Source organism: Cyprinodon variegatus, unplaced genomic scaffold (assembly GCF_000732505.1).
Source record: "Cyprinodon variegatus isolate N-32 unplaced genomic scaffold, C_variegatus-1.0 Scaffold886, whole genome shotgun sequence".
Classification (NCBI taxonomy): Eukaryota; Metazoa; Chordata; class Actinopteri; order Cyprinodontiformes; family Cyprinodontidae; genus Cyprinodon; species Cyprinodon variegatus.
Genome location: NW_015151339.1, coordinates 43112 through 56054, shown reverse-complemented (window position 1 = coordinate 56054; position 12943 = coordinate 43112). Strand labels below are relative to the sequence as shown.

The 12943-nt window shown below is 36.7% G+C and overlaps 1 protein-coding gene across 4 annotated transcripts in view; it reads right to left on the bottom strand.

Moving 5' to 3' along the window:
* ddr2 (discoidin domain receptor tyrosine kinase 2) overlaps positions 1–12943 on the bottom strand; it is a 43385-nt gene that overhangs the window by 18961 nt on the left and 11481 nt on the right. For all 4 annotated transcript variants that reach the window (XM_015397783.1, XM_015397785.1, XM_015397786.1 and 1 more), the window contains exon 2: positions 7304–7419. In XM_015397783.1, the coding sequence (XP_015253269.1) occupies positions 7304–7385 (82 nt within the window). In that variant the 5' untranslated portion in view covers positions 7386–7419. The remainder of the gene's footprint in view (positions 1–7303; positions 7420–12943) is intronic.

Below are 12943 nucleotides of genomic sequence, written 5' to 3'. Positions count from 1 at the left end.
TCAGAACTTGTAAAACTTTTTTTAAATGTAAATTTGTTTTCTGAAATCATAATTTGTTTCAGAACTTGTAAAACTTTTTTTAAATGTAAATTTGTTTTCTGAAATCATAATTTGTTTTGGAACTTGTAAAAGTTTTTTAGATTTTATAATGTTGGTTTGCACCTCCCGGCCACTGAACAACAGAGAGTAAATGAGGAATAAACGTAAGAACTCAAATACAATCAGAAAGACACTCGAATGACACAAAATGGAAATGAAGCCAATGACCAAGAAAACACAGAGTGACATGAATCAAGGTGAAACTGAAAACCCAAAAAGAAAACAAACAGCCAAAACAAAACCAAAAGTCCAGAAAGGACAAAATCATGACAAGTTTCAACTTCAATAGATCTGCTTTTTTAAACCTTCCCAATCAAGTCAAGCTTCTCTTTTAAAGCCTTTTCTTTTAAGAATGTAAATATGTAGGTAAAAACACACCTATTCAAAAATCTGTAAAATCTGAGCTATTTCTCTGAGCTCTACATGGCATAAAATTGGATGCAACTTTTGCTTTTTAATGCATTAAATGTTTAGAAATGAACTTCTGATCCTCCCTTGACTGCATTTCTGAGGTCATTGCTAGTGTCTGGCATAGCATCACCAAACCGCCAACAGGTCTGCATTTCCAGAGGTGACCACCCCAGCTAATGGGGTAATTATGCGCATTTGACTAGCGGGACCTGGCTGCTCATTTCCTCCTTTACTCATATTTAAAACTGTGAGACTGTCCATGCAAACAGAACAATAAAAAAACAAGAAACACCTGAGACAGGAAGAAGGTGGCATGACCAGAACTTCCGATGGTGAGTCAGAAACAGGGGGAGGTGGGTTTCAAGATGTCATGCAGGATGTGTGGCCGCTCTACCAAATGTTGACTTTTGCACTGTTTATTTACTTAGCCGGCCCACTCAGAGGTGACCCTTGGGGCGAGTTGTGGGGGCAGTCTAGAGTGCAAGATTGGATGCGGGCACACATGCATGGATTTACTCAAACACACCATTCAGACACACCATCTGAAAATATCCTCCCAAAAGGAGGCAGAAAAAAAGAGACGCCTTGTTTTATTGGACATGAAGCAAACTTCTCTCCCACTTCTAGACCAATGTCCACTAAAAGGTAGAGCTGTTCTATTGTCCAGAAGGTCAAAGATAATGCTAGTTATTATCACACCCTAGTTTGGAGGTTAATATTGACATATATCTACTTTATATGTATGATATGCTGAGGTCATTATTACTAAGCGGCTTCTATTGCATAGGGAATAAAAGGCTGATGATCTACACTTTAGGAATAATCTGGAAGTTTTGAAGTGAAGTTTTGTTTAAAAAGATGATCAGAGATCTCTATCTGATTTTATTTAGTCTATCCTTATAAACCTCAGAGCCATCAGTATGAAGCTATAGTGGGCCCAATGGCCATGAACAGGACTTCAACTTCAACTCAAAAATTTCCCTTCAATTTATGCAAAACCAATAAATGAATCGTTCAACCATTAACATTTGTGTTAGGTGGCTTTTTAAAAAGAACTGAATGGCTTTTATTATAGAATTTTTACATTTATTGTCCCATTTTTATCTATTTTAATTTGAGCCTTTGTTTTTAAAGTCTTATACTTTATTTGCTATTTTTTATTGTATGACCTACTTCAGGAACCATTTAAAGTTCCTGTGTTTGTCTTCTTCCTTTTGAAGAAAAAGATCCTGGAGAATAGTTTTTATTTTTTATTCTTTTCAAAAAAAAAAAAAAATTCTAAAACTCTTTCTGCTACATTAATTTAGTTAGTAAATTTTTTTTATAAGAACTGAATACATAATAGAGTAATTATTAAAATTAATTGAAATAAATAAATCTATGACATTTAAATAAAAGTATAATAATTAGTAAGTATTATTATTATAATAAAACCATAGATCAGCAATAACCTTCATATCTGAAAGGCATACTGTGAACAGAACATAAAGCATTTGTTTGGTATAAACTTTGGAAAAAGAGAGTCACTTCAAGGCCAAATACATGTACACACAGAAAATAAAGCAATTACATTGAATAAAAAGGAGATCTGCAGATTTTATACTTTCTATCTCTATTATTTATACAATGCAATACAATAGAAAAGAAAAGCTGTAAGGAAAATCAAATCTTAGGAAGGGACAAAACAGCAGCAAAGTGGTGAGAAATTGGGGCAAAAATTGTCAAAGCGAAAAGTTGATCCACAGCTCATATGAGGAAATATGCCTTTTTGTTTTTTTATTAACCCTTTTTTTTTTGTATACCGAATCAGTTTTCCTTAAACAGGTTTTGATCAAAGAGAACAACGATCTAAAAATAGCTAATATGTTGATTCTTGTTCTGATTCATGGCTTAATGTTATCACAGCTGTTTACTAGTGAAAGCCCAGTCATGATTTCATCAACAACAACATGAAAACAGATTTTCCTTTTATACTTTAATGACTTTGGAGAAGCATAAGTGCATTAAGAAACTAAAAACTAAGGTATAAACTGTCTCTGACTGCTCTGAAAATATATTTTACTTAACATAATAACAAACAAGAATACTAGAGCTGCAACAAATGATTATTGATCATTAATAATCAGATAGCAAAAGGTTCCTTAAAGAAGATCATATAGAGAATTTAAACTGCGTGAGGCTAAATTTAATCCTCCTCAGGGGCTCAGAATTTTGACTTTTTTAAATTTTTTGTATAGTTACTGCTCTATGCGGGTTGGTCTTCACATTTATGGCATTTCTAGAGTCTCTAAGCTCCAGTTAATGATTAAGCGATTCCTAAATTAGTTGACGATTGTTTCAATGATTGAGTAATTACCATTAATCCGGTTAATTGTTTCAGCCCTAAACAAAACACAACTCTTCTCTGTTTTTTACAGAATAAAACAGCTTTTAAAGAAAGAGGCAAATTAGAAAACTAAATATATATTCTATTCAAGAGCATTGCCTAACAATACGGTCTCTCTTTTTTGTAAGAACGAAAACTTTTTTTTATTAACAAGAAATTAAGTATCAACCAGCATCAAAAGCTCTGCAAAAAAAACTTTGGATATATTTACTCTAAACAAAGATAAATCCCTCTCTGTAAGGCTCCTTCTGCATAGTATTTAGCAGCTCGACCTGTTCTACAGTCTGCCTCTCCACAGTGAAATAAAGTTCGCCCACTCGCAAGTAAGATGGGAAAGACAGGGATGGTATAACTCCATTGCAAGGGAATTTTAAATAGGGGAAAGTTGGCATCACTCAACATTTCGTCTCTGTTAAATTCAGGCATGAATATTTCCAGCCTGTGGAAAAATGACCTTCTTCTCGGTGCAGCAGAACTAAAGCATCCAAAGGAATTATAGGTACTTCGATCTGTTAGAGCAGGTTGAGATTTGAGTTCAGTTCATAAATATAAAAAATTAATAAAGGAGCTATTTAGGTTGGATACAGACACAAAACATTTTCTGAGTGGCAAACTTGTTGAACTGTAACCACAATTAAATGCACACACAGTCCTTTCCATGACTTATGAGTGGTGAAGCGTAAGGAGAAACACACCGGACACTCTTCTGCAGAAACACTGACAAAAAGACACATAAACACTGTGGAGAAAGACAGTGAATTTCAATTGACTTTCCTGCTGTCAGAATGTCTGGTATGCATTAGCCACAGACTCCAGTGGGATAGCTAGATCCACTGCATGCATGTGCATGAGGGTAGATCCATGCAGGCAGGCTTAGTAACACACACAAGGACACACAAGTGACAGGGGTTTTACAAGACTCAAACGGTCTATTAAGGCTATAACTCAGATATGGTCAAACATTAAATAGAAAGAGGAGGAAAAAGCGAAAGACACATTGTTCAAGTCAGCTTCAACTTTTACTCTACCTTTAACATTTACATGCCAGTTGGCCCATAGCATAATCAAACTAAGCAGCTGCATAGGGCCCTAAAACCAAGTGGAGAAACCAAAAACAATACTTTGAGCAAGTCTTTATAGCTTTTGTGTGAACAACATATCAGCAATAATTCAACCCAGTCTGTATTAGTCAGGCCTAACTGTTTACATCAACCTTCGGCATAGGACAGATTCCCTAAACTACAGACTTTAACCTCTTAAAACCCAGCGGGTCGCTGGCGACCCGGTGGACCTTAAGTTGGGGCAATAACTCAAAATGCATAAAATTCCACCGGTAAAATTTTTACCAGCAAGTGGAGCCATTGCGCACAGCTCCAAGCTAACACCAAAAGTTCCAAACCCCACAGCTCTGGAACTGTTATGGCTAGAGGTCTGAAATTGCCTGCATTTGTGGTTGACTTGATGTAGAACAAATATAATACAATAAAACCTGCCTTCTCTAGAATGTCTTTATTACTGCTGTTCAAAAAAGACCTATCATTTCCGAGAATAAAAAAATAAGTCTGATTTATAGTCATCCAATTTTAATTTTTATATTAGGAAACTAGAGGGTGTTAGCTTTCAAATAATGTATTGCACATGTAATTTGGGCTTACAGTTCCTAAGTATTTTGCTTTTCCATTTGGGTATGCAAAATAGGCGAGGATTACCCAAAATTAGGTGGATGTTAAGAGGTTAAATATCACAGTAATTATGAGAGCAGAAATAAATGAATGTAAATAAAATGCTGGAGATATCAGCTGTATAAAATGGTTGAGGATAGTTATAAAGCATTACAGCATTGGATGGGCTCTGTTTCAAACTCCTTGTCAGGTATGCTTTCATCTTGTACAAAGAGTAAGTTCAAAGTAAGCCACTGGTTATTCACAACAGGTTTAATGCTGTTAGTTTTATGCCTTTAAACAAAATGTGTTGGTGTAATGGCTGTTCTAGAGCAAAAGGTAAAGGGGTGGGAGGGTGGTGTCAGTGTGTTTTCACGGGGGCATAAAAAAGAAAATCTGGATAAGAAAAGAAAACAAGGCAATATTTAATTGTTAAATATATTAAAGACCCAGTGGATGGGTGGGGGATGCAGACCTGGTAAATTGTTTGTACTTTTATAACGCTTTTTCAAGTTAGAGGACTCGACCAAAGCTCTTTATGTCAGGTTTTTGTTTCTGTTATGTTTTTTTCTTTTGAGTATCCAGTTTTGTTTTGCTCCTTGTTTTCTAGTTTTAGTGGGTTAATTCTTAGTATTAGTATTCTTAGTAAGAGTTATTTGACTCTTTTCTCAGTTACTGTCTTAGTCTTGGTTCTGTTATATATTTTTTTAGTGCTCAGTCTTGCTTTACTCCTTGTTTTCTAGTGTTAGTGGTTTTAGTTTTATTTTGCTGTTTTTTTTTTTTTGTTTTTTTCCAGTTACTGTCCTTGTCTGGGTTCTGTTATGTTTTCTTTTGAGTGTTTAGTTTTCTTTTCTCCATGTTTAATAGTCCTAGTAATTTAATTATTATTTTGTTGTTATTTCCAGTCTTCAGGTTTCTATTTGTTGCTCTCTGCTGCCCTCTTATGTTCTCCTTCTTCCCTAGCTCTTTCCCTCTCTTGTTCTGCGCACACCTGCTCCCAGTTTCCTCATTAGCCCCCTCTTTGTCTCAGTGTCCTTTAAAAGCCCTCTCTCTTCAGTTCCTCTTTGCTGGGTCCTCGTCATACACCGACCAACCTCGTCTCTCTGAGCCTTCCTCCTTGAGTTTTTGATTCCCTGATGTCTCCATGCTTTCTGGTTTGTTTTCTACTTATTTATCTTATGTTTTGAATTTTGGATTCCTGGTTTCTTGTTTGTTTGGACTTTGTTTTTTCAATTACTCATTAAATCTACCATAAATTCACCTCTGCCAACCTGCCTCTGCTTTTTGGTCAACTAACCAAGGCCAAATCGTGACACTTCACACTACATTCAGCCATTCAGCCATTCATGCATTCTTACACACACACCCTGATAGAGGCAATCTACATAGTAGGAAATTGCCCAAAGACACAATGACGCTGAAAGCTGGAGCCTGGGAATCGAACCAACAAACCTCCGATTGCATGGCAACTCCTACATCCGACTCCACTGTCAATGGAATCTCAATACAACTATAGATAAAGATTTTTTTTTTTTTTTCATTTTAAATAAGATGATGAAAGTAAAAAAATAATGAAATTAGTGAAAAAGACCAATCAGATATATAATACCATAAAAAACTGATTTCATGTTATGTCTCCAGTACAGGGACCAGGCCCTAAACCTGTCGGCCTCTTTTTAGAACGGCCCATGTGTTAGTACCTTTGTTGGTCCATGTGACACACCAAAACATAATAGTATCTGTGGTTTTAAGGTCAACTGAAAATTAAATTGTAAACTAAAGCAGAGCTATATTTTGAACTTGCCAACCTCACTATAAACACGGTGGTGGCAGCAGCATGCTTTGGTGATGCTGGTCAAGGTTGATTAGCGAAAAAGTGGGTTTGAAATGAAGGTCAGTGGTGGAAGAACACCTGTTAGAGGCTGTAGAAGAATAATGTGATGCCAATGTGATGTTAGATCATGCATAGCCAGGTGCCAGAATGGCCTAGTCAAAGTCTGTGTGAAAATGCAACACATAATCGGTAAAAGGAATTTCAAAGTGAATTTCAAAGACAATCTACATCTAATCTGCTGAGCCTGTAATATTTCCCAAACACACACACCAAAAAGTTGCAGCTGTAACTGAGGCAAAGCTAATTCTACAGATTCCTGATTCAGCTGTGTTAAATATAAATGCATTCCACACTTTTCAGATATTGATCTGTAAAGCAAATAGAAAGTGTTCTATCCTCTTTGCATCCCTCGTAAAAATTCCTGAATCACATAAAATGCAGATTAACCTTTTTTTATTTAAATCACTGTATTACCTATGTGTTAAGAGTCCATTCGTTGCAGACCAGAGCTGCATACGTCACTTATTTCAACGCTGAAGGAAGTTCAGCCTGATGAGAGCAGCTCTGTGGTGCCAGCTTGAGGTTTTTGTTGGCAAATTTCTCCTGTTCTTCCATTTTGTCAGCTATAACTAAAAACTCGTTTTGGTTTTAGTTTAATTCCATCTCTGTCTATCAGATGTTACCACTTTATTTATTGGTCCTTATTTTATTGACTCCAAGAAAACCACAGGTATAGCTGGGGGAAGAGCTGGAAGAAAGGTGCACTTCTTTGGATGAAAGGAGCCAAACCAGGGATGGAGAACCACAGAGCCTCACAAAGCACCACTTATCCCAGATCTGAGCTCCCTGCGTGACTAGAATACCAAACCTTTAACAAATCTTGAACTGTGACATAACGGCAGCGGGACAGACCTGGGTTGACCTGCGATGCGACGGCTCCTAACAGGTGGAGGACGACGAGCAGGACGAAGTGGGTGTCTGACAGGTGCTTCATCCTGAACACGGGCAAACAGGCAGACTTCCACAACCTGGGAGGACATGTGGGAACAGCAGGTTAAACTTATCTGATAGTTTTCTGTCTTTCTTAAACACTCGTTTATGTTTTCGTTTCTGTATTCATGGCAACTTTTTATTAAAAAAAACAAGGGAGTTTAATTAGATTCATGTTTTTATTACAACCAGTAAAACACAGTAATTACCAGCTAACAGTGGAATTTCCATTAACCACCCGGTTTATTATCCTTTGAGGGGAAAAAAAACCTTAGAGATTGAAATCTGTAGTGACGACACGCCATCAACCACATAAGAAGAAACAGATCCAGAGCCTGTTTGGTTCTAAATCAGATTCCTAATTTTCAAAAAGGCAGAGTAACTGACAGAGCAAATGAGGAACAGATAAATGAAAGGGTGAAAACAGAGCGAAGGCGACGTCGGGATCCTAAATCACAGACATGACCTCAGCTGGATGGACACCGAGCCAGAAAGCCACCTCCGGCTGACCACTCGCTCCAACGGCACAGAAACCAGTTACAGCCAGTTTCACTCATGATGTGGATCTATCATGAGACTTTACCAGCAACCCATTAGGTTACCTCAGACACTCACCTTTTAATCATATTATTGATAAAGCATCATTATGTTTATTATTTCTCTTATATAGCTTCATATTCCTATGCTATATTTAAGGTGTTATTTTAGTATCAATGCCTCTTAAACAGGAAAAAGGGTTTTGCTCATGATGCTGTTCGTGCAAGAAATCATCTTCATCCTCTGACATGGGAGCTGGCTCCTAGCTGGCCTTCCTTGCTGTGTGTTTCCTGGACGGGGCCGCCTGTGGAGCTGGTTGACTGTAAACTTTTGCATCTCTGCTTCTTTTTCTATGTCTCTCTGTCTCCTTGAACCCCAGTCAGCCTTGGAGATGGCCGCCCACATTGAGTCTAATTCTGCTGGAGGTTTCTTCCTGTTAAAAGGGAGTTTTTCCTCTCCACTGTCGCTACAAGCATGCTTAGTGTGAGGGATTGCCTTCCAGTTGTTGCAATGAACTGGTTTTCTTTAGATAGAAAACTTTGAATCAATTTGACTGTACGATCTGGTGAACTGTAAAATGCCTTAAGATGACGTGTGTTGTGAATTGGTGCTATAGAAATAAACTGAATTTAATTGAATTGAATTGAAGAAATGCTATTAATCCAGATGAATCTTAAAGTTTAACATGAGAAAAGTCTGAGGAATCACTTCAGATTATTACGTTTTAGGAATTCAAATCCAATGAAGTTCAATCCAACACTTCAGACATCTTTTTTTCCTCTGCGTTTTCCTCTCACCTCCCATTCCACTAAGAAGGCTTTCTTAACCCTAATTTATCTGTTTTCACTGCTAATGAAATACAAACAGCTTATGCTTTCGCAGTTTGAAATCTAAATATATGCTGCGTGCTGCAGGACATTAAAGGCAGACTATTATGCACTGGATAGATGGGCGGGGGGCATTCAGAAGTTTTCCGAAGAACGTTTTCTTCCGCCCATTCATGACAGCAATCAGTAAATATTTGATTTTATGATGTATAGAGCTATGTTCCACCCTTCACCACTTTATAATGAACAAACTCAGCCATGTATCAGTTAAATAGTTCTTCCATTTATTTTGTGACTTTATTTCTTTCATGCAATCTTTCATGCATGTACTCAGAAGCGCTATCTGTATTCATAGTGACTCTGATCCTAAGCCTGAGTGCAACCATTGGTCCTTGATCCTCTCTGGGTACCAAATATCTACATATTTTAGGCGTATTAGCATTTCAAAAAGTGTGATTGATTTCATAAAGAAATAATCCCACTATTGAGGAAAATGTGAGGAAAAAAAAGCAAGATAAATTGAGATGCTTGCAGTCGATCAGGGATTTATTCAAAATGCAAACAAAACAACTGAAATCTTACACAAAAGCTGTACTTAACAACCCAATTGGGCATGGTTCCAACTTTTAACCACCGTTAAGAGCAGGAAAAAGGAGGAATCTACTGGTTTAGAACAGAAAGCAAGAGTTTTTCCATAGATTGTATCTTATGTTTCTTTTCAACTTAACAATAACAATAAGCAGCACTTACATGCAGCATTTCCATTTTAGGTCTAGGCTCTGATTTACTGCACAGATTTGATCGTCACCATCAATAAATCTTCATCTTCCAATACTTTGAAACCAAATATTGTGTTGTCGGTCAAGAATTTAACATCAACTTGAAAATGTCCAATTAAAAATGTCCAAATGTCTCACAATTCACAGCTTCAAGATCCAAACAAGGAACTTTGAATTGAAAAAAGTGTTGTTTTTTAATTAGAAGACACAAATGAAATAGAAAATCCTTTTTTTTTTTCTATTTTACTTGATCATAGTAGAATGAAGATCAGTTACTGGTTTTCTAACATAAAGTGCCTAATGGATCCACTTTTTCCTTTGTTCCTTTGGATGATTAATACTAAATAATAATTGTTCTCATATATAAGCTACAGGATTTCTGCTCTTGTTTGCATTCAGTTTGTTTTTATTGGTTTTACTGGTTGATCAGTTGTTGCTGCATATTATTTTTTTTTACAAAATGACTTTCCTACAGAGACCTGCTATAGGGGTTTTAAACAACTTGGCTGTGATACATTAAAAATATGACATGAATCTTAGAAGATGATCACATTAACAGCTTTGACAAGCATCATTAGAAATTCAAACCCAGAGAATCAAGCCTCCAGAAAATGATGATAGATTTGAACATGTCTGCTTTGGGATTTATAAAATCTCCTTATGTAAATATTCTCCTGTTGCAAATGTTAAACAGAGAAATCTAGATGGATTTCCTCCTGCATGCCTTCCGTTACGGGGTTAACAGATCAGCAGAAAAATGTATTCCTAGCTTATGTCAGTCTCACAAAGTCATTTGTGGACCTTAAGAATCCACTGAACAGAGTTGGGACATTATACCACTAACCCAAAGTGTTTTATTAGTCCAACACAAAGGTTTGCATCATCGTGGAGGGGAACAAATGAGAAAAAGGAACAATGGTTTTTAAACCTTTTTACAGACCAGAAAAGTTGGGCAGAAAGTTTAAGGTTAAGGATGTAACGGTTGCAAATCTCAGTATTTTTTCAGTTGGGCTGCCAAATAATATCTCTTAAATGTTCTTCTTACAGCGGCCCTGAAATGCATCACAATTAAATGGAAGCAACTAGAGCCTCATGGGTCCAAACTGTAAGGGAATTATACCAAATGGAAGAGATAACGTACTTGTTAAGACTTCAAAAAGAAATTTTCAGCTTTACTGGAGTAAACAAGTCTTACAACTCAATTTTTTCTAGATTATGTTACATAGACCTGCCATCCAAGGTGAATTCTAGTGCTAGGTTTGTATGGTGAAGCTGAGACCACAATTATGATGCTGAAACTGTAAAATGTCATACTGGGAAGGTTAATCTATGGTAAAAATTTCACACTGTGAAAAACGGTTAATTGTCATTGTATTTTGTTTATTTGCTCTGTTTTAAAAACAATAAAATGTAAGTTCTAAGAGAAAAAACTTTTTTACAGAAATCTCATCTCAATAAATCATTACAACCTGAGCTGTATGTAGGTAATTCAATTCTCTAGGTAATTCAATTCAATTTATTTCTATAGCGCCAATTCACATCATGTCATCTAAAGGCACTTTCCAGTTCACCAGATCATCCAGTCAGACTGATTCAAAGTTTTCTATCTAAGGAAAACCAGTTGATTGCATCGACTCATTGACTCTTCAGCAGTCCCTCACACTAAGCATGCTTGTAGTGACAGTGGAGAGGAAAAACTCCCTTTGAACAGGAAGAAACCTCCAGCAGAACCAGGCTCAGTGTGAGCGGCCATCTGCTGAGGATGACTGAGGTTCACAGAGATGATCTCATCCTCTATCTGTCGTGTCTCTAAAGGTGATTAATGTCCTCATGAAATGCTTAAGGCATGTAATATTGTTACAAATCCATCCTGCTTCAAAGTCTTTCATAGAAGCGCTGGAACTTTACCAACAAAACAACAAACACATGTGGACTCTGAAGAACTGGATTATTTTTCTGCAGTTTTAAAGGAAAAAGGGGCTGAACATACAGACATACTGTTTTACATTTTAAATACAGTGCTTCAAAAATCATGTTTCGTTCCACATTTTTATGTATTACCTGATTTCCATTCATAGAAAAGTTTGTATTTTTGGCAAAATGTATAAAGGAGCAAGGGTTTCCTATCCATAACATCAACCTTACTGGAATATAGTAATATTCTATTTATCATGTACTACCGGTTACTGTGACCTGCAGCTGCTACTGCTGTATTGTAGCAATACTTAGTCTCAAGAAAGATGTTGGGTGGTGCACAGAAGTACAGAAGCTGCATGTTTGGACAAAAATCTTTGCTCCTCCAGCCTAAAGGAGCACAGATGATTTCAGGAGAAGTAGCTTTTTGGTGAAATAAAATAATCATAATTTCTTTCAGGAACAGGGTGCTTGATAGCTGACCCCTATAACTGCCAGACACCAGCGAGCATATGAATATTACTGGAACATTCCAGCCTTTAACAGGAGCCTAAACTCAGAGAGAAAGGGTGTGATGGAGGGGAACAGAGAGAGTTTGAAGATTGAAGGAGATATTTATGTTTTTGATAAATAGATTTATGACTGTGGTGCTCTGAACACCTCCCAGAGACAAGAAACGAAAATAAAAAAATGATATTTTGTTCCATGTGGTTCTGTCCTCTGATTACACCAGCGAATAACAGTTTTTCAGTCTTATTCTCCTCTGGTGTAAAAAACTGCTCCAATATCCAAGCTCTATTTTTCAAGCCTGTTTCTGAAAGTCTACCTCTGCTCACAGGCTTCTCCCTCAGGGTCACATATGGGAAAATAAACCACTGACACCTTCTAAAGCTTTCTGAACAGAGTCAAGAAAACAAACCGGAGCAGAATATGAATGAAGCAACCAAAACATGCCTCTTTAAAGTCTAAAACTGTGTTTGACATATTAAAGTTTGTTCTTGGGAATCCCTTTTCATCAAAGGCTCATTTGAATGTTCCTTTTTAAGGGAAAAAAAAGCTAATCTTTGCCGACCAGAGGATGGAAGAATAAAGGAGGGATGGAAAACAGCATAACTTTACCGGTGTGTGTTTGGAGAACGTTTGTTAAGAGCGTTGGTTTAGTTTCACATTTTGTTCCTGCAGCCCCTCTGCTGCACCTCCAGAAAATAAATCATTTGAAATAATTCACAAAGGAGCTTTGGCCTCGTATAGCTTTCCTAGTGCAGGGCTGTCCTCCGTCCCTCAGTAACACATAATCATCAGTGAGGTGTGGAGGCCACCTAGAACTGTCAAACATTATTACTTCAGTTACTGATGCTGGTGGATGGAGGGCCAACCTCAGGCTCCTTAAATTATCATTTAAACATTAACTGTCAGACAGATTAATGCAAATCAACTATATATATATATATATATATATATATATATATATATATATATATATATATATATATATATATATATAT